Source organism: Phyllobates terribilis, unplaced genomic scaffold (genome assembly GCF_046119375.1).
Source record: "Phyllobates terribilis strain yellow unplaced genomic scaffold, ASM4611937v1 Scaffold_2__4_contigs__length_985480577, whole genome shotgun sequence".
Lineage (NCBI taxonomy): Eukaryota > Metazoa > Chordata > Amphibia > Anura > Dendrobatidae > Phyllobates > Phyllobates terribilis.
In genome coordinates this window covers 2,079,617-2,107,415 of record NW_027362762.1, presented here as the reverse complement: position 1 = coordinate 2,107,415, position 27,799 = coordinate 2,079,617, and the positions used below count along the sequence as shown (strand labels likewise).

The following is a 27,799-nucleotide window of genomic DNA, read 5'->3' as shown; positions in this document are numbered from 1 at the left end:
TATATAATAGATCCCTCTGCGTGTAATGATTCTATATAATAGATCCCTCTGCGTGTAATGGCTCTATATAATAGATCCCTCTGCGTGTAATGATTCTATATAATAGATCCCTCTGCGTGTAATGGCTCTATATAATAGATCCCTCTGCATGTATTGGCTCTGTATAATAGATCCCTCTGCGTGTAATAGCTCTATATAATAGATCCCTCTGCGTGTAATGGCTCTATATAATACATCCGTCTGCGTGTAATGGCTCTATATAATAGATCCCTCTGCGTGTAATGACTCTATATAATAGATCCCTCTGCGTGTAATGGCTCTATATAATAGATCCCTCTGCGTGTAATGGCTCTATATAATAGATCCCTCTGCGTGTAATGGCTCTATATAATAGATCCCTCTGCGTGTAATGATTCTATGTAATAGATCCCTCTGCGTGTAATGGCTCTATATAATAGATCCCTCTGCGTGTAATGACTCTATATAATAGATCCCTCTGCGTGTAATGGCTCTATATAATAGATCCCTCTGCGTGTAATGACTCTATATAATAGATCCCTCTGCGTGTAATGGCTCTATATAATAGATCCCTCTGCGTGTAATGGCTCTATATAATAGATCCCTCTGCGTGTAATGGCTCTATATAATACATCCGTCTGCGTGTAATGGCTCTATATAATAGATCCCTCTGCGTGTAATGACTCTATATAATAGATCCCTCTGCGTGTAGTGGCTCTATATAATAGATCCCTCTGCGTGTAATGACTATATAATAGATCCCTCTGCGTGTAGTGGCTCTATATAATAGATCCCTCTGCGTGTAATGACTATATAATAGATCACTCTGTCTGTAATGACTCTATATAATAGATCCCTCTGTGTGTAATGACTCTATATAATAGATCACTGTGTGTAATGACTCTATATAATAGATCCCTCTGTGTGTAATGGCTCTATATATTAGATCCCTCTGTGTAATGACTCTATATAATAGATCCCTCTGTGTGTAATGGCTCTATATAATAGATCCCTCTGTGTGTAATGACTCTATATAATAGATCCCTCTGTGTGTAATGACTCTATATAATAGATCCCTCTGTGTGTAATGACTCTATATAATAGATCCCTCTGTGTGTAATGGCTCTATATAATAGATCCCTCTGTGTGTAATGGCTCTATATAATAGATCCCTCTGTGTGTAATGACTCTATATAATAGATCCCTCTGTGTGTAATGACTCTATATAATAGATCCCTCTGTGTGTAATGACTCTATGTAATAGATCCCTCTATGTGTAATGACTCTATATAATAGATCCCTCTGTGTGTAATGACTCTGTAATAGATCACTCTGTGTGTAATGACTCTATAATAGCTCACTCTGTTTGTAATGACTCTATGTAATAGATCCCTCTGTGTAATGACTCTATATAATAGATCCCTCTGTGTGTAATGACTCTATGTAATAGATCCCTCTGTGTGTAATGACTCTATATAATAGATCCCTCTGTGTGTAATGACTCTATATAATAGATCACTCTGTGTGTAATGACTCTATATAATAGATCACTCTGTGTGTAATGACTCTATATAATAGATCCCTCTGTGTGTAATAACTCTATAATAGATCACTCTGTGTGTAATGACTCTGTATAATAGATCCCTCTGTGTAATGACTCTATATAATAGATCCCTCTGTGTGTAATGACTCTATATAATAGATCCCTCTGTGTGTAATGACTCTATATAATAGATCCCTCTGTGTGTAATGACTCTATATAATAGATCCCTCTGCGTGTAATGACTCTATATAATAGATCCCTCTGCGTGTAATGACTCTATATAATAGATCCCTCTGCGTGTAATGACTCTATATAATAGATCCCTCTGTGTGTAATGACTCTATATAATAGATCCCTCTGCGTGTAATGACTCTATATAATAGATCCCTCTGCGTGTAATGACTCTATATAATATATCCCTCTGTGTGTAATGACTCTATATAATAGATCCCTCTGTGTGTTATGACTATATAATAGATCCCTCTGTGTGTTATGACTCTATATAATAGATCCCTCTGTGTGTAATGACTCTATATAATAGATCCCTCTGTGTGTAATGACTATATAATAGATCCCTCTGTGTGTAATGACTCTATATAATAGATCCCTCTGTGTGTAATGACTGTATATAATATATCACTCTGTGTGTAATGACTCCATATAATAGATCACTGTGTGTAATGACTCTATATAATAGATCCCTCTGTGTGTAATGACTCTATATAATAGATCCCTCTGTGTGTAATGACTCTATATAATAGATCCCTCTGTGTGTAATGACTCTATATAATAGATCCCTCTGCGTGTAATGACTCTATATAATAGATCCCTCTGTGTGTAATGACTCTATATAATAGATCCCTCTGCGTGTAATGACTCTATATAATAGATCCCTCTGTGTGTAATGACTCTATATAATAGATCCCTCTGTGTGTAATGACTCTATATAATAGATCCCTCTGCGTGTAATGACTCTATATAATATAGGAGTTTCACTTTTTGTATTGAAGAACTGAAATAAATTAACTTTTTGATGATATTCTAATTTATTGAGATGCATCTATATATAGAAGGGAGGAGAGGAATAATACAAGCGCTCCCAGAACTGCGGAGCAGGGACCTGAGCGCGCGGCCGTGGGATGAATCTGCCTCTGACCCCTGAAAGATCGGCGGATCACATCCCCCTCCAGTGTCTGATCCACGCACTCAGCTTCTTCCAGTGGATTCAGTCTTCTCACTATTCTAGGATCTCGGCTTGCTGTCGTTAATGTGATCATTCATTGCTTAGATCTTGTACTTTTTATAGCTGAGGGTTTGTTACAATGTATCAGTCTGGAGTCCGGGGTCATAGAGGATTACATAGACTGGATACAATTGTGACAAGTCCTCCGCTGTGAGAAGTCTGACTTATCAGCAACGCTCCCATTCACTGACAGCGAGCAGAGAGCATCAGTGCAGTATTATAATGAGGTCACCTCTGATTGGCTCTTATTTCAGGACGGGCAAATCTACTGCGGCCTGGTGACCTGTCCTGAGCTGGTCTGCTCCTCCCCACTGACCGTACCGGACTCCTGCTGCCCGGTGTGCAGAGGTAAGAGGCTGCCGCTCCCAGTGCACACCTCAGCTGCTGCAGAACCTCATACTACACCTCTGCTGCTGCAGAACCTCATACTACACCTCTGCTGCTGCAGAACCTCATAATTCACCGTAGCTGCTGCAGAACCTCATACTACACCTCAGCTGCTGCACAACCTCATAATTCACCGTAGCTGCTGCACAACCTCATACTACACCTCAGCTGCTGCAGAACATCATACTACACCTCAGCTGCTGCAGAACCTCATACTACACCTCAGCTGCTGCAGAACCTCATAATACACCTCAGCTGCTGCAGAACCTCATACTACACCTCAGCTGCTGCAGAACCTCAATACACCTCAGCTGCTGCAGAACCTCATACTACACCTCAGCTGCTGCAGAACCTCATAATACACCTCAGCTGCTTCAGAACCTCTTAATACACCTCAGCTACTGTAGAACCTCATACTACACCTCAGCTGCTGCAGAACCTCATAATACACTTCAGCTGCTGCAGAACCTCATACTACACCTCAGCTGCTGCAGAACCTCATAATACACCTCAGCTGCTGCAGAACCTCATAATACACCTCAGCTACTGTAGAACCTCATACTACACCTCAGCTGCTGCAGAACCTCATACTACACCTCAGATGCTGCAGAACCTCATACTACACCTCAGCTACTGCAGAACCTCATACTACACCTCAGCTGCTGCAGAACCTCATACTACACCTCAGCAGCTGAAGAACCTCATAATACATCTCAGCTGCTGCAGAATCTCATACTACACCTCAGCTGCTGCTGAACCTCATACTACACCGCAGCTGCTGCTGAACCTCATACTACACCTCAGCTGCTGCAGAACCTCATACTACACCTCAGCTACTGCAGAACCTCATACTACACCTCAGCTGCTGCAGAACCTCATAATACACCTCAGCTGCTGCAGAACCTCATGATACACCTCAGCTGCTGCAGAACCTCATAATACACCTCAGCCGCTGCAGAACCTCCTAATACACCTCAGCTGCTGCAGAACCTCATACTACACCTCAGCAGCTGCAGAACCTCATAATTCACAGCTCAGCTGCTGCAGAACCTCATACTACACCTCAGCTGCTGCAGAACCTCATAATACACCTCAGCTGCTGCAGAACCTCATAATACACCTCAGCAGCTGAAGAACCTCATAATACACCTCAGCTGCTGCAGAACCTCATACTACACCTCAGCAGCTGAAGAACCTCATAATACACAACTCAGCTGCTTCAGAACCTCATACTACACCTCAGATGCTGTAGAACCTCATACAACACCTCAGCTGCTGCAGAATCTCATACTACACCTCAGCTGCTGCACAACCTCATACTACACCTCAGCCGCTGCAGAACCTCATACTACACCTCAGCTGCTGCAGAACCGCATAATGCACCTCAGCTGCTGCAGAACCTCATAACACACCTCAGCTGCTGCAGAACCTCATACTACACCTCAGCTGCTGCAGAACCTCATAACACACCTCAGCTGATGCAGAACCTCATAACACACCTCAGCTGCTGCAGAACCTCATACTACACCTCAGCTGCTGCAGAACCTCATACTACCCCTCAGCTGTTGCAGAAACTAATACTACACCTCAGCTGCCGCAGAACCTCTTACTACACCTCAGCTGCTGCAGAACCTCATAATACACCTCAGCTGCTGCAGAACCTCATAATACAGCTCTGCTGCTGCACAACCTCATACTACACCTCAGCTGCTGCAGAACCTCATAATACACCTCAGCTGCTGCAGAACCTCATAATACAGCTCTGCTGCTGCACAACCTCATACTACACCTCAGCTGCTGCGGAACCTCATAACACACCTCAGCTGCTGCAGAACCTCATAATACACCTCAGCTGCTGCAGAGCCTCATAATACACCTCAGCTGCTGCAGAACCTCATACTACACCTCAGCTGCTGCAGAACCTCATACTACACCTCAGCTGCTGCAGAAACTCATACTACACCTCAGCTGCTGCAGAACCTCATGCTACACCACAGCTGCTGCAGAATCTCATAATTCACCACAGCTGCTGCAGAACCTCATGCTACACCTCAGCTTCTGCAGAACCTCATAATACACCTCAGCTGCTACAGAACCTCATAATACACCTCAGCTGCTGCAGGACCTCATACTACACCTCAGCTTCTGCAGAACCTCATACTACACCTCAGATGCTGCAGAACCTCATACTACACCACAGCTGCTGCAGAACCTCTTAATACACCTCAGCTGCTGCAGAACCTTATACTACACCTCAGCTGCTGCAGAACCTCATACTACACATCAGCTGCTGCAGAACCTCATACTACACCTCAGCTGCTGCAGAACCTCATAATACACCTCAGCTGCTGCATAACCTCATACTACACCTCAGCTGCTGCAGAACCTGATACTACACCTCAGCTGCTGCAGAACCTCATAATACAGCTCAGCTGGAGCAAAACCGCATAATACACCTCAGCTTCTGCAGAACCTCATACTACACCTCAGCTGCTGCAGAACCTTATGCTACACCTCAGCTGCTGCAGAACATCATAATACACCTCAGATGCTGCAGAACCTCATCATACACCACAGCTGCTGCAGAACCTCATAATTCACCGTAGCTGCTGCAGAACCTCATGCTACACCTCAGCTGCTGCAGAACCTCATACTACTCCTCAGCTGCTGCAGAACCTCATACTACACCTCAGCTGCTGCAGAACCTCATAGTACACCTCAGCTGCTGCAGAACCTCATCATACACCTCAGCTGCTGCAGAACCTCATCATACACCTCAGCTGCTGCAGAACTTCATAGTACACCTCAGCTGCTGCAGAACCTCATAGTACACCTCATCTGCTGCAGAACCTCATAGTACACCTCAGCTGCTGCTGAACCTCATAATACACCTCAGCTACTGCAGAACCTCATACTACACCTCAGCTGCTGCAGAACTTCATACTACACTTCAGCTGCTGCAGAACCTCATACTACACCTCAGCTGTTGCAGAACCTCATAATACACCTCAGCTGCTGCAGAACCTCATAATACACCTCAGCTGCTGCAGAACCTCATACTACAACTCAGCTGCTGCAGAACCTCATACTACAACTCAGCTGCTGCAGAACCTCATAATACACCTCAGCTACTGCAGAACATCATAATACACCTCAGATGCTGCAGAACCTCATAATACACCTCAGCTGCTATAGAACCTGATAGTACACCTCAGCTGCTGCAGAACCTCATCATACACCACAGCTGCTGCAGACCCTCATAATTCACCGTAGCTGCTGCAGAACCTCATGCTACACCTCAGCTGCTGCAGAACCTCATACTACACCTCAGCTGCTGCAGAACCTCATAGTACACCTCAGCCGCTGCAGAACCTCATAATGCACCTCATCTGCTGCAGAACCTCATAGTACACCTCAGCTGGTGCAAAACCGCATAATACACCTCAGCTGCTGCAGAACCTCATAGTACACCTCAGCTGGAGCAAAACCGCATAATACACCTCAGCTGGTGCAAAACCGCATAATACACCTCAGCTGGTGCAAAACCGCATAATACACCTCAGCTGCTGCAGAACCTCATACTACACCTCAGCTGCTGCAGAATCTCATAATTCACCTTAGCTGCTGCAGAACCTCATAATACACCTCAGATGCTGCAGAACCTCATAATACACCTCAGCCGCTGCAGAACCTCATAATACACCTCAGCTGCTGCAGAACATCATAATACACCTCAGATGCTGCAGAACCTCATAATACACCTCAGCTGCTACAGAACCTCATAGTACACCTCAGCTGCTGCAGTACCTCATCATACACCACAGCTGCTGCAGAACCTCATAATTCACCGTAGCTGCTGCAGAACCTCATGCTACACCTCAGCTGCTGCAGAACCTCATACTACACCTCAGCTGCTGCAGAACCTCATAATACACCTCAGCTGCTGCATAATCTCATAACACACCTCAGCTGCTGCGGAACCTCATAATACACCTCAGCTGCTGCTGCACCTCATACTACACCTCAGCTGCTGCAGAACCTCATGCTACACCTCAGCTGCTGCAGAACCTCATAATACACCTCAGCTGCTGCAAAACCTCATACTACACCTCAGCTGCTGCAGAACCTCATAATATACCTCAGCTGCTGCAGAACCTCATAATACACCTCAGCTGCTGCAAAACCTCATACTACACCTCAGCTGCTGCAGAACCTCATAATATACCTCAGCTGCTGCAGAACATCATAATACACCTCAGATGCTGCAGAACCTCATAATACACCTCAGCTGCTGCAGAACCTCATAGTACACCTCAGCTGCTGCAGAACCTCATCATACACCACAGCTGCTGCAGAACCTCATAATTCACCGTAGCTGCTGCAGAACCTCATGCTACACCTCAGCTGCTGCAGAACCTCATACTACACCTCAGCTGCTGCAGAACCTCATACTACACCTCAGCTGCTGCAGAACCTCATAATACACCTCAGCTGCTGCAGAACCTCATAATACACCTCAGCTGCTGCAGAACCTCATCATACACCACAGCTGCTGCAGAACCTCACAATTCACCGTAGCTGCTGCAGAACCTCATGCTACACCTCAGCTGCTGCAGAACCTCATACTATACCTCAGCTGCTGCAGAACCTCATAATACACCTCAGCTGCTACAGAACCTCATACTACACCTCAGCTGCTGCAGAACCTCATAGTACACCTCAGCTGCTGCAGAACCTCATAGTACACCTCAGCTGCTGCAGAACCTCATACTACACCTCAGCTGCTGCAGAACCTCATATTACACCTCAGCTGCTGCAGAACCTCATAGTACACCTCAGCTGCTGCAGAACCTCATACTACACCTCAGCTGCTGCAGAACCTCATACTACACTTCAGCTGCTGCAGAACTCATAATACACTTCAGCTGCTGCAGAACCTCATACTACACCTCAGCTGCTGCAGTACGTCATAATACACCTCAGCTGCTGCAGAACCTCATAATGCACCTCAGCTGATGGAGAACCTCATACTACACCTCAGCCGCTGCAGAACCTCATACTACACTTCAGCTGCTGGAGAACCTCATACTACACCTCAGCTGCTGCAGAACCTCATAATACACCTTACCTGCTGCAGAACCTCATGCTACACCTCAGCTGCTGCAGAACCTCATAGTACACCTGAGCTGCTGCTGAACCTCATAATACAGCTCTGCTGCTGCACAACCTCATACTACACCTCAGCTGCTGCAGAACCTCATAATACACCTCAGCTGCTGCTGCACCTCATACTACACATCAGCTGCTGCAGAACCTCATACTACAACTCAGCTGCTGCAGAACCTCATAATACACCTCAGCTGCTGCAGAACCTCATAATACACCTTTACCTGCTGCAGAACCTCATACTACACTTCAGCTGCTGCAGAACCTCATAATACACCTCAGCTGCTGCTGCACCTCATACTACACCTCAGCTGCTGCTGCACCTCATACTACACCTCAGCTGCTGCAGAACCTCATACTACACCTCAGCTGCTGCAGAACCTCATACTACACCTCAGCTGCTGGAGAACCTCATAATGCACCTCAGCTGCTGCAGAACCTCATAATGCACCTCAGCTGCTGCAGAACCTCATAATACACCTTACCTGCTGCAGAACCTCATACTACACTTCAGCTGCTGCAGAACCTCATACTACACCTCAGCTGCTGCAGAACCTCATACTAAACCTCAGCTGCTTCAGAACCTCATAATACACCTCAGCTGCTGCAGAACCTCATACTACAACTCAGCTGCTGCAGAACCTCATAATACACCTCAGCTGCTGCAGAATCTCATAATACACCTCAGCTGCTGCAGAACATCATAATACACCTCAGCTGCTGCAGAACCTCATAATACACCTCAGCTGCTTCAGAACCTCATACTACACCTCTGCTGCTGCAGAACCTCATACTACACCTCAGCTGCTGCAGAACCTCATACTACACCTCAGCTGCTGCAGAACCTCATACTACACCTCAGCTGCTGCAGAATCTCATAATACACCTCAGCTGCTGCAGAATCTCATAACACACCTCAGCTGCTGCGGAACCTCATACTACACCTCAGCTGCTGCAGAACCGCATAAAACACCTGAACTGCTGCAGAACCTCCTAATACACCTCCGATGCTGCAGAACCTCATAATACACTTCAGCTGCTGCAGAACCTCATAATACACTTCAGCTGCTGCAGAACCTCATACTACACCTCAGCTGCTGCAGAACCTCATACTACACCTCAGCTGCTGCAGAACCTCATACTACACCTCAGCTGCTGCAGAACCTCATAATACACCTCAGCTGCTGCAGAACCTCATACTACACCTCAGCTGCTGCAGAACCTCATACTACACCTCAGCTGCTGCGGAACCTCATACTACACCTCAGCTGCTGCAGAACCTCATACTACACCTCAGCTGCTGCAGAACCTCATAATACACCTCAGCTGCTGCAGAACCTCATAATACACCTCAGCTGCTGCAGAACCTCATACTACACCTCAGCTGCTGCAGAACCTCATACTACACCTCAGCTGCTGCAGAACCTCATACTACACCTCCGCTGCTGCAGAACCTCATAATACGCAGAGTAAACTTGCAGACTTTCACATTCTACAGCCACTGTGGTTCGGCTACATACGACGGTGCAGCTTTCACTGTGACTTGTGTTTTTCAGACGGGTCATACGATCGTTCGGTGGAGGAAGAGCCGCTGCAGTTACACAGAGGTGTTGTACGTGACATTCTGCTCTATTCTCTGTATATCCTCATACATTGACTGCCACGTATATACACACACAGGAACGCACATATACACACTCACAGGAACGCACACATAGACACTAATACAGACACATATATACACACACATAGAGACAAACACACAGACACGTACAGGAACGCCCATATACACACTCACAGGAACGCACATATAGACACGCATATGTACACATGTATATACACACATACAGGTACACACACATAGACACTAATACAGACACATACATACACACGCACACAGACACACACATACATAGAGATACACACATACGTATACACACACATACATAGAGATACACATATACAGGCGCACACATACATAGAGATACACACATACGTATACACACACATACATAGAGATACACACATACGTATACACACACATACATAGAGATACACATACGTATACACACACATACATAGAGATACACACATACAGGCACACACATACATAGAGATACACATATACAGGCGCACACATACATAGAGATACACACATACGTATACACACACATACATAGAGATACACACATACGTATACACACACATACATAGATACACATATGCAGGCACACACATATATACACACAGCACATCCTGCTTCTTGTGTTAATTGTGTCTTTGACACTTGGCCAAAAATATTTACATAAAGATTCCATGAAGGAAACCTAAACTCCGAAATGATGGAGGAATATAGCCGCTCCCATTTGTCCGTCTGCCCCATTTGCTGCGTGATTCTGACGCAGTCAGCCCTATAGCCATCCTGTGTGCGGACACGGGGTCCGTCTCCTCTGATTGGCTCCATTTATAGCTGGAGTCCAACCAGCGGAAGGCTTGGGCTAAGTTCACACGAAAAGTTTTTGACACTGAGTACTTTTGGTGCACAAAAACGTTCTAGAGAAGTGGACGGGATGTAGGGTCCTCACACCTCACCTCTGGGGGGCACCACAAATGGAGAAAGGCCTTACACAGGGGGTCCTGGTTGTGTAGTTTGTGAAGGGCTGTGTGCTTTGTGTCCCGCAGAGACATTCCCACGACCAGTGTCTGAGTGAGCTGCTCAGTAAGAAGACCCTGGGGGCCACAGAATCCACCATCGTCAGCTCCTCCCTGGGGTTTAACCCCCGCAGCTTCAAGCAGAAAGGAGGGGGCGGGGGGACGACAGTGAAGATTCTGATGAAGGAGAAGCATAAGAAAGGTGAGCGGCTCAGCTTGCTTCTTTGCTATCCCCCATATTTTATACTCCAGCTTTGCTCCATTAATAGTCCGGTACAACGATCACCAAAAGCCAATCAGCTGCTTCGTCTCCTGATGTCTGAGCTTCTCTGAAAATGACACCTCAATGGGTTTCTGGCTCCATTAGTGCAAACATTTGATCAATGGGGCATCGTGTATGATCAGTGACTCGAGCTGAGCTGCGTCGCCTAGTGAAGTCTGATCCTCTATTTCACCAGTTGCTCCTTTTTCTGCTCCACCTTGCTTTACACTGCAGCTCAGCTTATTTGCAGTGGTTGCTTACTGGAGCTCAGCTAGAAACCGCCCATAGCTGAAAGCAAAATCTGCAACCATCCCCCCTGCTGCCCTGTGTATACTGGGGGGCCTCTCATGTGACAGCGGGGTCATCGGGCCCCATCACCCTCCAGGGCCCACATGTCACTTCTGCGCCCCTGTATAGTCCTTCTGATTGTCTCCCCCCAGCCTGCGTGTATAACGGGAAGACGTATTCGCACGGCGAGGTCTGGCATCCCGTCTTCCGGAATTTCGGAGCGATCCCCTGTATCCTGTGCACGTGTAAAGATGGGAGCCAGGACTGTCAGCGGGTCACCTGCCCGGAGGAATATCCCTGCGACTACCCGGAGAAGATGGAGGGGAAGTGCTGCAAGGTCTGCCCGGGTAAGGGCCGCCACACGGTGCCAAAACTGCCGCTGTGAGGGCGACCGCCACTAAGGGGGGTTGTCCTATATATAACATGTCCACGGCACAGATAATACGTGTGTGACTGCTGGGGCCCCGAGAGCGGAAGCATCAAAGGTCCTGTGTGAGCCGAGGTAAAAGCCAAGCTCTGATTGGTTCTCCTGGTAAAATGAAAGCCGAGCGCTGATTGGTTCTGCTGGATAAAAAAAAAAAAAAAAAAACTGAGTTCTGATTGGTTTCATTGGTTAAAGCTGATCTCTGGTTGTCCTGGTGAAATAAAAGCTGAGCTCTGATTGGTTCTTCTGCTAAAAACAAAAAAAAGCTGAGTTCTGATTGGTTTCATTGGTGAAAGCTGAGCGCCGATTGGTTCTCCTGGTGAAATAAAAGCCTGAGCTCTGATTCGTTCCTTTTGATAAAATGAAAGCAGGGTCTTGATTGGTAAAATGGACGCTGAGTGTGGATTGATACAGTAAAAGCTGCTGTCTGATTGGTAAATTTGAAAGCAGAGCTACGATTGGTTTTCCTGGTGAAATGAAAGCTGAGCGTTGATTGGTAACATGGTTGCTGAGCTCCGGTTGCTATGGGTAACACAAACCGGTTTCCTGTACAACAGTTCTGATGACTGGGGCCTGATGTGCGTCATCCTGTTCAGACCGCACAAGGGGTAACGGGGGGCCGGTATTCATGGCCCCCCCTGTATAAAAACAGCATAAAATGTTTACTAATGGGATCTACGGCGGACGTTAACCCCTTCGCTCCCCCTGATGTAACTGTACGTCCTATATGGGGTGTACGAAGCGGCCTCAGGAGCTGTTATACCACCGGCACCTGCCGCTAACAGCAGAGATCGGAGCCAGATCTGATCGCTGCCGTATAGCCACGAAGCTCCTGCTGCCGATCACTGACGGCGGCTCCGGTGCTGATTGCCTCCGCTGTCGCTGCCATCTTGGTCCAGACCGGCCGAGCTTCATAGCAGAACATCAATATCACACTATATCTCCATTGCGTAGTACTGGCAGTATATAGGACAAGCCGGCACACGGTCACAGGTTCACATCACATCGAAGGGTGAACAAATGCAGTAAAAAGTAACAAAAGTAATAAAGTTATACAAGAATCGAAACTATTTCCCAATGAAAAATAAAGAAAAAAAAATGTAATTAAAAGTTTTATTTAACCTACTGTGATATCAATAAAAAGCATCACCGCTGCCGGGGAAAAAAAGAAAAAATACCAAGCCCTCACACATCCTCATCAATGGGAAAAAAACGAAAAAACAGCGACACAAACCAATTTTATGATGTTCAGAATTTATTTTAAATCAATAAAATAATAATAATAAAAACAATATAAATTCGGTCTTGCCGCAATCGTACCGACCTGGAGCATTATGTTACCAGGTCATTATTTCCGCACAAAAAGAAAACCTAAAAAACATTGGCGAAATTTTTTTCCTACTTGGAATTTTTTCCCATTGTACAATAAAGTGAATGATTGAAAACTGCAATTCGTCCCTCAAAAAGAAGAAGCCCCGGAGAAATAAAAAAATAAAAAATCCTAGCTCTTGAAAGAAGGGGTAGAAAAAAAATTAAACTGCGATAATGAAAATTGGCCTGGTCTTTAAGGGGTTAAATATGTGGGTTCTATGTAATTCGAGGGGGGGGGGGTAACATTACAATTACCCAACGTCTCATATCTGCCCCCCACAGATGATAAAGTGAAGCCCACGGTCGAGGTCGTCTCCACCAGATGCATGAAGAACCCCAATAAGATCCTGGTCTACATGTACATGTCCCCCAACTCTGCCACCCAGAAGGAAAACCTCCGGAAAATCGCCATCGAGAAGGAAGCGTCGGAGGATGTCGAGATTTACGTCTGGAAAATGGTGAAAGGTGAATCCCCCAACTGGAAATCAAAAGCAGAAAAGTTCTGCAGCTTTCTAAAATATTGTATGTATCAATTCCAAGATACCTGCTTGCTGTCAGTGAATGAAAGAGAAAGTTGTCTGTATACAGAAGCTAAAAACCCGTCCCGATCACATATTTCCCACAGCTGAGCTTCTGTTACAGATGTTTCCAGTTGTATCAGACCCTGCAGTGATACATTTTAACAATCCGTCAAGAGGAGACACTTGTGTTACTGCTGTGCATAGCTCACAGAGGATTGTCCAGACTGGATATAATTGTAGCAAACACTCAGCTGTGAGATATACAGTCATGGCCAAAAGTGTTGACACCCAGAAAATGAAGTATTCCTCCCAGGAAATTATTGCCATTACATGTTTTGTTATACACATTTGTTTCGTTTGTGTTTATTGGAACAAAAACAAAGACAAAAAGGCAGATTGGACATAATTTTGCACAAAACCTCAAAAACGTGTTGTAAAAAATTATTGGCACCTTTCCAAAATCGTGGATAAACAACTTTGTTTCTTGTTTCAACCATGTGATGCTTGTACAGACTCACCTGTGGCAAGTAACAGGTGTGGGCAATATGAAAATCACACCTGAAACCAGATAAAAGGGGAGAAGTTGCCTCAATCTTTGCATTGTGTCTGTGTGTGCCACACTAAGCATGGAGAACAGAAAGAGGAGAAGAGAACTGTCTGAGAACTAAAATTGTTCAACAATGTCAAGGTTACATATCCGTCTCCAGAGATCTTGATGTTCCTTTTCCACGGTGCGCAGCACAATCAACAAGTTTACAACCCATGGCACTGCAGCTAATCTCCTGGGAAGTGGATGTCAGAGAAAAATTGATGGAATGTTGCTACACAGGATAGTCCGGATGGTGGATAAGCAGCCCCAATCAATTTCCAAAGAAATTCCAGCTGTCCTGCAGGCTCAGGGTGCATCACTGTCAGCGCAAACTATCTATCCACATGTGAATAAAATGAAACTCTATAGCAGGAGACCCAGGAGGACCCCAATGCTGACAGAGACATGAAAATGCTAGACTGCAGTTTGCCAAAATGTATGTGAGTAAGCCAAAATCCTTCTGGGAAAGCGTCTTGTGGACAGCTGAGACCAAGATACAGCTTTTTGGTAAAGCACATCATTCTATTTACTGAAAAAGACCTACAAAGAAAATAACACAGTACCTACAGTCAAATATGGTGGAGGTTCAAAGATGTTTTGGGGCTGTTTTGCTACCTCTAGCACTAGGTGCCTTGACTGTGTGCAAGGCATCATGAAATCTAAAGATTACCAAAGGATTTTGGGTGGCAGTGTAGTGCCCAGTGTTAGAAAGCTGGGTTTGCGTCCTGGATCATGGGTCTTCCAGCAGGACAATGACCCCAAACATACTTCAAGAAGCCCCCAGAAATGGATGGAAACAAAGCGCTGGAGACTTCTGAAGTGGCAGCAATGAGTCCGGATCTAAATCCCATTGATCACCTGTGGAGAGATCTTAGAATTGCTGTTGGGAGAAGACGTCTTCACATATGAGAGACCTGGAGCAGATTGTAAGAAGAGTCCAAGATCCCAGCTGAGAGGTGGAAGAAGCTGATGCTTATAGGAAGCGACTGATTGCAGTTATTTATTCCAAAGGCTGTGCAACCAAATATTAAGTTGAAGGTGCCAACAATTTTGTCCGGACCATTTTTGGGGTATTGTGTTAAATTATCTCCAATTTGCCTTTTTTTCTCTTGTTTTTTTTTTTTTGTGTTGTTCCAATATACAGAAAGGAAATAAACCTGTGTATAACAAAACGTGCGTAATTGTAATAATGTTCTGGGAGAAATACTGCATTTTCCGGAACAATTTCTAGGGTGCCAACACTTTCGGCCACGACTGTATAAAGTTTGTATGATTATTTTTTAGCCTTTGTACACAATGTCCTGTTTCATTGACTGCAAGCAGAGATGTTGAAAATGGAGAAAGTATATGAGAAGTTTGCAGAAACTGTATTTTCCTTTGGGGTAGATTGTGATTGGTGACTTACGTGCAACAATTAGATTTCATTTTCCTGTTTTTTGTTTTATTTTTTTTTTTCTGCAGGAATTTTTCACTTAATCCAGATTAAAAAAGTGGCAAAACAGGACTTTAAGCAAGAATCAGAACATTTCCGGCTGGTGACCCGGACGAGCGAAGGTAACTTACAACCATTGATACATAGCGTTGGGATGTGGGGGACCCCTGGAAAAGCATCCTGGCTCTCCTGATAGGGGGTCTGTGTAGTGGGGAGAGGGTTGATCGCAGCTGTTTTTGGCTATGTTCCCATGATCAGCTTTTGGGGAGTTGTTGATGTTGCACTTTTAAGTAAAATAGGTTACTTACATTTTTTCGAAAATACGCCGCGTCAAAAACGCATCGTGGGAACATAGCCCCACCATTTAAATGCTGCTGTCAATTTTTAGTGGCACAATTCCACTGGGGACATCTGTTCAGGGGGGTCCTTCACCCTGCGCAACAGGATTACAGGACAATCGGAGGTCTACTGAAGACCCCATCACTGCCATCTTGGTGTTCCCGAGGGCCGGGGTATAAGAAACAATGATTAGTACTATATACTACAGTACTGAAAAAGTTTCAGGGAGAACTAAAAAAAAATAAAATAAAAAATATAAAGTTATTGAAAATCTAAATAAAAAAAATAAAAGAACAATAAAATTTGAGTCACTCGCCCTTTTTCCTAAACCAAAAATAATTAAAAATAAACATTTTAGGTTTCGAAAGGATAAAATTAATTAACCCATAAAGTAAAAGCCGTAATGAAAAATAGAATCAAAAAGCTAGAATCCAAGCAATGCAATAAAAGGCAATCCGAAGCCCCATAATTCAGTGCAATGTAGGAAAGATCCAGCTCGGGAGACTACTCCACCCATCATACACTGTAGGTCTGGAGTGAATATGGTGTGGAATTAAAGCACAAAGTACAAGGACAATTCAATGTAATTTGGCCTAAAAAAAATTATCTTTGCAATTGGGTTTCATTAAAATTTTTTGCTCCTTTTGGCTTTTACGAACTCTCTGTTCCTCTGCTCAGTCAGTGGCGATGTGGTCTTTGCTAGAACATGAGGATGCAGAAGGCAAAACTTTATGAAACCCAATAGCGAAAATGATTTTCAGCTCAAACTACATACAATCAAGTAAAAAAAAAAAAATTAGTGACCCCAAACGTGAACAACCCCTTTAAATTTAATGCATAAGAGTGCACTGGCCCTTTAAGAAGTCCCTTAAATGGGAGAATCGTTAGAAGCCGGAGACTCCGTTGATGAAACTTTACATCTATTTAGATAATAACACTTTGCTTCTGATGAGGTGTCAGCCGTATACAGAGCTGAAGGAATATTTATGCATTAAAGGGCACCAGGGTATGAAATGGGCGAGACCCCGGGCCACAAAGATGTGGTAGGAAAGGCCGGTGGGCACTAGAAACTCCACAGCTGGAAATTGATGACTGGAAAGTGTAGTGCAGCATGCCCGCTGCCACCGGGCCGGGGAAAGTGATGTAACCGGTGGTCATCCAGGTCTGTGAAATGGTCAATTAAAGGGCCAGCGCACAGCACATCTGACTGTCACGGTGGTGGATAAGTCCTCCTCTTGTAAAGTTTATGGTGGTGCGGTGAGACCAGACCGCCCAGGAATGGAATTCCTATTAATGATCCGTCATCTTCCTTCTTATTTGCCCTTTTAGAAATAAATACATATTCACTCCCTTACATAAGTAACACTTGTGAAAGGAGAAAAATAGTTCCCCGGAATTTTGTATTAAAGGATAAAAAAATAATTTAACCTGTTCTATGCTGTGGAGGAGCGAAGAGACCCTGAATTACCCAAAGGGGGAGTAGGGAATACTATAATTGAGGCAGTTTATTCTAATATAGGACAGGTCCAAACATAAATCATCATAACATGATAATATAATACTGCCCCTATGCACAAGAATATAACTACTATAATACTGCCCCTATGTACAAGAATATAACTACTATAACACTGCTCCCTATGTACAAGAATATAACTACTATAATACTGCCCCTATGCACAAGAATATAACTACTATAATACTGCCCCTATGTACAAGAATATAACTACTATAACACTGCTCCCTATGTACAAGAATATAACTACTATAATACTGCCCCCTATGTACAAGAATATAACTGCTATAACACTGCTCCCTATGTACAAGAATATAACTACTATAATACTGCCCCCTATGTACAAGAATATAACTGCTATAATACTGCCCCATATGTACAAGAATATAGCTACTATAACACTGCTCCCTATGTACAAGAATATGACTACTATAATACTGCTCCTATGTACAAGAATATAACTACTATAATACTGCTCCTATGTACAATAATATAACTACTATAATACTGCCCCTATGTATAAGAATATAACTACTATAATACTGCTCCTATGTATAAGAATATAACTACTATAATACTGCCCCTATGTACAAGAATATAACTACTATAATACTGCTCCTATGTACAAGAATATAACTACTATAATACTGCTCCTATGTATAAGAATATAACTACTATAATACTGCTCCTATGTATAAGAATATAACTACTATAATACTGCCCCTATGTACAAGAATATAACTACTATAATACTGCCCCTATGTACAAGAATATAACTACTATAATACTGCCCCTATGTACAAGAATATAACTACTATAATACTGCTCCTATGTATAAGAATATAACTACTATAATACTGCTCCTATGTACAAGAATATAACTACTATAATACTGCCCCCTATGTACAGGAATATAACTACTATAATACTGCCCCCTATGTATAAGAATATAACTACTATAATACTGCTCCTATGTACAAGAATATAACTACTATAATACTGCCCCTATGTACAAGAATATAACTACTATAATACTGCCCCCTATGTACAAGAATATAACTACTATAACACTGCTCCCTATGTACAAGAATATAACTACTATAATACTGCCCCCTATGTACAAGAATATAACTGCTATAATACTGCCCCATATGTACAAGAATATAGCTACTATAACACTGCTCCCTATGTACAAGAATATGACTACTATAATACTGCTCCTATGTACAAGAATATAACTACTATAATACTGCTCCTATGTACAATAATATAACTACTATAATACTGCCCCTATGTATAAGAATATAACTACTATAATACTGCTCCTATGTATAAGAATATAACTACTATAATACTGCCCCTATGTACAAGAATATAACTACTATAATACTGCTCCTATGTACAAGAATATAACTACTATAATACTGCTCCTATGTATAAGAATATAACTACTATAATACTGCTCCTATGTATAAGAATATAACTACTATAATACTGCCCCTATGTACAAGAATATAACTACTATAATACTGCCCCTATGTACAAGAATATAACTACTATAATACTGCCCCTATGTACAAGAATATAACTACTATAATACTGCTCCTATGTATAAGAATATAACTACTATAATACTGCTCCTATGTACAAGAATATAACTACTATAATACTGCCCCCTATGTACAGGAATATAACTACTATAATACTGCCCCCTATGTATAAGAATATAACTACTATAATACTGCCCCTATGTACAAGAATATAACTACTATAATACTGCTCCTATGTACAAGAATATAACTCCTATAATACTGCTCCTATGTACAAGAATATAACTACTATAATACTGCTCCTATGTACAAGAATATAACTCCTATAATACTGCTCCTATGTACAAGAATATAACTCCTATAATACTGCTCCTATGTACAAGAATATAACTCCTATAATACTGCTCCCTATGTACAAGAATATAACTACTATAATACTGCTCCTATGTACAAGAATATAACTCCTATAATACTGCTCTATGTACAAGAATATAACTACTATAATACTGCTCCTATATACAAGAATATAACTACTATAATACTGCCTCCTATGTACAAGAATATAACTACTATAATACTGCCTCCTATGTACAAGAATATAACTGCTATAATACTGCCCCCTATGTACAAGAATATAACTACTATAATACTGCTCCTATGTATAAGAATATAACTACTATAATACTGCTCCTATGTACAAGAATATAACTACTATAATACTGCTCCTATGTACAAGAATATAACTCCTATAATACTGCTCCTATGTACAAGAATATAACTACTATAATACTGCTCTATGTACAAGAATATAACTACTATAATACTGCTCCTATATACAAGAATATAACTACTATAATACTGCCCATATGTACAAGAATATAACTACTATAATACTGCCTCCTATGTACAAGAATATAACTACTATAATACTGCCCATATGTACAAGAATATAACTACTATAATACTGCCTCCTATGTACAAGAATATAACTACTATAATACTACCCCCTATGTACAAGAATATAACTACTATAATACTGCCTCCTATGTACAAGAATATAACTACTATAATACTGCCCATATGTACAAGAATATAACTACTATAATACTGCCTCCTATGTACAAGAATATAACTACTATAATACTGCCCATATGTACAAGAATATAACTACTATAATACTGCCTCCTATGTACAAGAATATAACTACTATAATACTGCTCCCTATGTACAAGAATATAACTACTATAATACTGCGCCTATGTACAAGAATATAACTACTATAATACTGCTCTATGTACAAGAATATAACTACTATAATACTGCTCCTATATACAAGAATATAACTACTATAATACTGCCCATATGTACAAGAATATAACTACTATAATACTGCCTCCTATGTACAAGAATATAACTACTATAACACTGCCCCCTATGTACAAGAATATAACTACTATAATACTGCTCCTATGTACAAGAATATAACTACTATAATACTGCTCCTATGTACAAGAATATAACTACTATAATACTGCCCCTATGTACAAGAATATAACTACTATAATACTGCTCCTATGTACAAGAATATAACTACTATAATACTGCCCCCTATGTACAAGAATATAACTACTATAATACTGTCCCTATGTACAAGAATATAACTACTATAATACTGCTCCTATGTACAAGAATATAACTACTATAATACTGCCCATATGTACAAGAATATAACTACTATAATACTGCCTCCTATGTACAAGAATATAACTACTATAACACTGCCCCCTATGTACAAGAATATAACTACTATAATACTGCTCCTATGTACAAGAATATAACTACTATAATACTGCTCCTATGTACAAGAATATAACTACTATAATACTGCCCCTATGTACAAGAATATAACTACTATAATACTGCTCCTATGTACAAGAATATAACTACTATAATACTGCCCCCTATGTACAAGAATATAACTACTATAATACTGCTCCTATGTACAAGAATATAACTACTATAATACTGCTCCCTATGTACAAGAATATAACTACTATAATACTGCCCCCTATGTACAAGAATATAACTACTATAATACTGCCCCTATGTACAAGAATATAACTACTATAATACTGCTCCTATGTACAAGAATATAACTACTATAATACTGCTCCCTATGTACAAGAATATAACTACTATAATACTGCCCCCTATGTACAAGAATATAACTACTATAATACTGCCCCTAGGTACAAGAATATAACTACTATAATACTGCCCCCGTTTTATGAACAGTAGGGCTCAGTAACCCTTTCCTGCTCGTCAGTGGTACCTTTTTGGTGCTTGTGAGCCTCTGTAGTATCATGTTGTACTTTGAGTCCAGGGTGAGAGAAGCGCAATGACAATGCTTCTGGCTGTTGCGTGGTCACTTTATTAGGCGGCTGACTACCTGCTCTTACATACAGGATCTGGAATCTTGGCCATTTAACCTGAAAACGTACTTACGGTAAAGTTTTAACCAGGCGATCAATCAGATGAACAATCTCATGTTTAGGAAAAAAAAACGTCAAAATTAAAAATTCCATAAACCTTTGAGACATAAAACAAATGATTTTCAACCAATAACTGTCAATGGAAAAAAAAAAAAAAAAAATAGATAAAAAAAAGTAAAGAATTGCTGTGTGACGGTAAGTTGTCCAGGGGTTAACGTTCCCCACCAGGTGTCGGCTGTATTGGCCATACACCTTGTGGGGAGGGCAGTGGGGTTGTGTGGTTCCCCCCTGCACTCGCTCCTCGCTGGGGGGATGTTTGTGATTGTGACCTGACGTATTCTGGCTGCAGATCGGTGATTTATGGCGGGGTAGCCGCAGTCCTCTTCTGGGGGCTTTATTGGTCCCTCTTGGAGTGTAAGGAAGTCTGGACTAAGTGTGGAGTCGTCTCTGCTGGATCCCATAAATCAGACTCTGTGTTTTCTTACTGGAGTCCTCGCTGCGCAGAGTGAGAATTTCACGACACGACTTGTAAAAAAAAAAAAAAATTAGCAGCCAAAAAATACAAAAATCAGTTGATTCTGTGCCAGCGCTGGCGGAGGCAAGAGAGACAACTGTGTTCCAGCGGGTAGGCGGTTAAACAGTGCGTGGCTCTCATTCATCATTCTGTCTATGGCAATGAAAGGGTGCAGTGATGAGGCGGGGCTGACAACCTTTTGCTCATGATATACAGGCTGGTTGTCAGCAGTAATGGATGGTGAGCTGGTCTTATAGTATAAGGTGTATGGTCACATGTCTGATCTCATGTCATTACATTATGTCAGTGATGTCATCACCAGGGGGGCGGGACTGACAGCAATCAGTGATGTCATCACAAGGGGGAGATGCTGTCGACATTCAGTGATGTCATCACCAGGGGGCGGGACTGACAGCAATCAGTGATGTCATCACAAGGGGGAGATGCTGACGACATTCAGTGATGTCATCATCAGGGGGCGGGACTGACAACAATCAGTGATGTCATCACAAGGGGGAGATGCTGTCGACATTCAGTGATGTCATCACCAGGGGGGCAGGACTGACAGCAATCAGTGATGTCATCACAAGGGGGAGATGCTGTCGACATTCAGTGATGTCATCACCAGGGGGCGGGACTGACAACAATCAGTGATGTCATCACAGGGGGGAGATGCTGACGACATTCAGTGATGTCATCATCAGGGGGCGGGACTGACAACAATCAGTGATGTCATCACAGGGGGGAGATGCTGACGACATTCAGTGATGTCATCACCAGGGGGCGGGACTGACAACAATCAGTGATGTCATCACAAGGGGGTGTTTGTATTTTTTGTCTTGAGAAACCCTCAACTTGTCTCTCCTCCTTCTCCAGGTCAGTGGAACATCTTCAGACCTCAGCCTCCGGACCTGAACTTGACCGAGGTGGTTGAGCTGCAGACGGGGGCCTTGTAGTGACGATTGATTTCCACCGATGCCGAGCAGCCTGAATATATAGAGACAAATAAAAACAAAAACTTTCATGCCTAAAACATTTCCCAACCTGATCTTCAAGGTGGTGAGACCTCGGAGAAGAAGACCTCAGCTCCGAGGGAATCTTGGATCTATCCTGGCACCGGATCAGCCTGATCAGAGACTGTGGTCAGGAAGAGGATGGACTTACCGGCAATTGTCGCCTCCTGCCGCCATTGCCCCATCTTCGGGTCTGACCCCTTCTACGGGGTGGAAGGACCTTTGCTTCCCTTGTAATTCCTGCTGACTAGGACTGGGAGATTTTGATGCTTTGCCACATTCATGTTCTTCTTCTTCACTTGTTTGCTGCACAGAACGTTACGGGATTTCTCAATCCTGAAATTCCAAAATATCCAAACCCGATAAAACGCAAGAAAATACAAAAAGTTGCAATTTCCGGAGTCCTCGTCACATTTTCTGAGTCTAATCACTTCCAAAAATAAGACGTACATCTCTGATCCTGCGGCGGATCTGCTCAGAGGATTCTGCTGGCTTCTTCTTGGCTCTCAGCTCACATCTTCCTGCAGCCTCTGCTGGTTCAGTGTCAGGTTCATCTGTTTTTCGTCAGTCCTTCCTGGAGGATACCCGACACCTTGAGAGCGTTTATGGAGCTCAGATGTATACATATCTTATACATTATCTACTGTATTATAGTCGTGGAGGGAGCGAGCGTCCTGAGGGAGGGCTGGAGGTTCTTGCAGGCAAGTTTAGGAGAGGTCTACCGTGGAGCTGGTCAGTGTGCTGGATTGTCAGTCTCTTAGAAGATGTCGCCATGAAGCTCTGACCGTGACGGAGCACATCTATTTATTTTGATATATATTTCTATCTGAAAGAAGAAAAAAAAAAAAGATATAATTAAAATATTTTCTGAATTATTATTTTTTTCTTGTTTATTTCGTGTTTATAAAATTTATAATAAAGTATTAATCTAGTCTACGTGCTCTCCGCACTTTTATTTTAATTATACACAAAGCGACCAGAAAGGGAGATGTGGAGGAGGCAATGGTGGGGTCTCTCTTGGTCCCTAAAAGAGAAAAAAAATGAGTTGGGAATCTTCCAGTTCTGTGAGATTCCTGGGCCGTCTTGCATGCGCTGCTGTTTTGAGGTCTAGCCACAGATGTTCAGTGATGTTCAGATCAGGGGACTGTGAGGGCCATTGTAAAACCTTTAGCGAGCACCTTTTGAAGTCGTCTATTGTGGATTGTGATGTGTGTTTAGGATCATTATTAGTGATGATCGAGTATGCCTCATTAACCCTTTCAGCGAGCAGGCTTGGGTGCTCGCCGAGTATTTTGGCATGCTCGGTGTTTCATTCATTGTCGCCGCGCCTGCAAGTGTCGTGGCTGTTAAGACAGCTGTGACATATGCAGAGATAGCCTGGCTAACAGCCATGACACTTGCAGGCGCAGCGACAATGAATGAAACACCGAGCACGCCAAAATACTTGGCTAGCACCCGAGCGTGCTCGCCGAAAGGGTTAATGAGGCAAACTCGATCATCACTAATCATTATTAGTGATGAGCCACCATGTTCTGTTAACCCTTTCGGTGAGCATGCTCTGGTGCTCTCTGAGTATTTGCGGCGTGCTCGAATGTTATGTTAGTCACTCCGTGTGCATGATTTGCGACTGTTTGACAGCTTTAATACATGTGAGGAATGCCTAACAAATAGGCATTCCTCACATGTATTAAACCTGTCAGTCACAAATCATGCTCACGGAGTGACTCTGATATAACATTCGAGCAAGCCGAAGATACTCAGCAAAACTCCCGAGCATTCTCGTAAATCTTGAGTAACGAGCATGCTTGCTCATCACTAATCATTATCCATTTGTAGAATCATCCTCTTTTCATCTTCAGCTTTTTTACAGATGGTGTTATGTTTGCATCAAGAATTTGTTGAAATTTCATTGAATCCATTCTTCCCTCTACCCGTGAAATGTTCCCTGTGCCATTGGCTGCAACACTACCACAAAGCATGATTGATCCTCCCCCATGCTTAATGGTTGGTGAGATGTTCTTTTCCTGAAATTCTGTGCCCTTCTTTCTCCACACATACCTTTGATCATTGTGGCCAAAGTTCTATTTTAACCTCATCGGTCCACAGGACTTGTTTCCAAGATGCATCAGGCTTGTTTAGATGTTCTTTTGCATACTTCTGGTGCTGAATTTTATGTTGAGGACACATGAGAGTTTATCTTCTGATGAAACCATATTTGTGCAGGTGTCTCTGAACAGTAGAACAATGTACCACAACTCCAGAGTCTGCTAAATCTTTCTGAAGGTCTTTTGCAGTCAAGCGGGGGTTCTGATTTGCTTCTCTAGCAATCCTACGAGCAGCTCTCACTGAAATTTTGCGTGGTCTTCCAGACCTTATCTTGACCTCCACTGTTCCTGGTAACTGCTATTTCTTAATTAAATTTCGAACTGAGGAAAGGGAAACTTGAAAACTCTTTGCTATCATCTTCTTATAGCCTTCTGCTTTGTGGGCTTCCACCATTTTCATTTTCAGAGCGCTCGGCAGCTGCTTAGAAGAACCCATAGTTGCTGTTTTTTGGCACAAGGTTGAAAGAGGCTGGGTTTTTATACACCTGGGAAATTTGCATCACCAGGCCTTTCCTAACGATGATAGAGAACAAGCCATAACCCTAACAGAATAATTAAGGACTGAAACCTTGGTCAAAGTTATCTGAGCACACAAATCTCCAAAGGTGCCCAAACTTTTGCATTGGCCCATTTCCTTTTTTGTAATTTTAAAAATGAAACAAAATGGCAATATATTTATTTTTTTGCCTAAAAGGCAATGTGTCATCTTTAACTTTAGGCCTTTTAGGGATCATTTCCTCTTCAACCTGCTTAACTGTTCACAATAACAGTCATTTTAACCAGCTGACTTCTGTGCAATTACTGTTGCATTCCTAAAACGTTGGACAGGTTTTCTTTTAGGTAACATCTCAGCGACACCTCCCTCATCCTGCACAGGTCACAGAGCATACTCACTGCACTCTCCAGGTCACAGAGCATACTCACTGCACTCTCCAGGTCACAGAGCATACTCACTGCACTCTCCAGGTCACAGAACATACTCACTGCACTCTCCAGGTCACAGAGCATACTCACTGCACTCTCCAAGTCACAGAGCATACTCACTGCACGCTCCAGGTCACAGAGCATACTCACTGCACTCTCCAAGTCACAGAGCATACTCACTGCACTCTCCAGGTCACAGAGCATACTCACTGCACTCTCCAGGTCACAGAGCATACTCACTGCACTCTCCAGGTCACAGAGCATACTCACTGCACTCTCCAGGTCACAGAGCATACTCACTGCACTCTCCAAGTCACAGAGCATACTCACTGCACTCTCCAGGTCACAGAGCATACTCACTGCACTCTCCAGGTCACAGAGCATACTCGCTGCACTCTCCAGGTCACAGAGCATACTCACTGCACTCTCCAGGTCACAGAGCATACTCGCTGCACTCTCCAGGTCACAGAGCATACTCACTGCACTCTCCAGGTCACAGAACATACTCACTGCACTCTCCAGGTCACAGAGCATACTCACTGCACTCTCCAGGTCACAGAACATACTCACTGCACTCTCCAGGTCACAGAGCATACTCCCTGCACTCTCCAAGTCACAGAGCATACTCACTGCACTCTCCAGGTCACAGAGCATACTCACTGCACTCTCCAGGTCACAGAGCATACTCACTGCACTCTCCAAGTCACAGAGCATACTCACTGCACTCTCCAGGTCACAGAGCATACTCACTGCACTCTCCAGGTCACAGAGCATACTCACTGCACTCTCCAGGTCACAGAGCATACTCACTGCACTCTCCAGGTCACAGAGCATACTCACTGCACTCTCCAGGTCACAGAGCATACTCACTGCACTCTCCTGGTCACAGAGGATACTCACTGCACTCTCCCAGTACAGATCCCTGCGGTTCCCACTGCTCCCAGTACAGATCCCTGCTGTCCCCACTGCTTCCGACACAGATCCCTGCGGTCCCCACTGCTCTCGGTACAGATCCCTGCGGTCCCCACTGCTCTCGGTACAGATCCATACGGTCCCCACTGCTCTCGGTACAGATCCCTGCGGTTCCCACTGCTCTCGGTACAGATCCCTGCGGTTCCCACTGCTCTCGGTACAGATCCCTGCGGTCCCCACTGCTCTCGGTACAGATCCATACGGTCCCCACTGCTCTCGGTACAGATCCCTGCGGTTCCCACTGCTCTCGGTACAGATCCCTGCGGTTCCCACTGCTCTCGGTACAGATCCCTACGGTCCCCACTGCTCCCGGTACAGATCCCTGTGGCCCCCACTGCTCTCAGTACAGATCCCTACGGTCCCCACTGAGCCCAGTACAGATCCCTGCGGTCCCCACTGCTCTCGGTACAGATCCCTACGGTCCCCACTGCTCTCGGTACAGATCCCTGCGGTCTCCACTGCTCCCGGTACAGATACC

At 43.5% G+C, this 27,799-nt stretch overlaps 1 protein-coding gene across 3 annotated transcripts in view; it reads left to right on the top strand.

Annotated features, from left to right (window-relative positions):
* CHRDL2 (chordin like 2) overlaps window positions 1–24,234 on the top strand; it is a 158,374-nt gene extending 134,140 nt beyond the window's left edge. For 2 of the 3 annotated variants that reach the window (XM_073669392.1, XM_073669394.1), the window contains 7 exons: window positions 3,059–3,152; window positions 9,914–9,969; window positions 11,040–11,211; window positions 11,712–11,906; window positions 13,637–13,819; window positions 15,926–16,018; window positions 23,184–24,234. In XM_073669392.1, the coding sequence (XP_073525493.1) occupies window positions 3,059–3,152; window positions 9,914–9,969; window positions 11,040–11,211; window positions 11,712–11,906; window positions 13,637–13,819; window positions 15,926–16,018; window positions 23,184–23,263 (873 nt within the window). In that variant the 3' untranslated portion in view covers window positions 23,264–24,234. The remainder of the gene's footprint in view (window positions 1–3,058; window positions 3,153–9,913; window positions 9,970–11,039; window positions 11,212–11,711; window positions 11,907–13,636; window positions 13,820–15,925; window positions 16,019–23,183) is intronic. The other variant, XM_073669390.1, reaches the window with a different exon arrangement.
* Window positions 24,235–27,799: the final 3,565 nt, after the last annotated feature.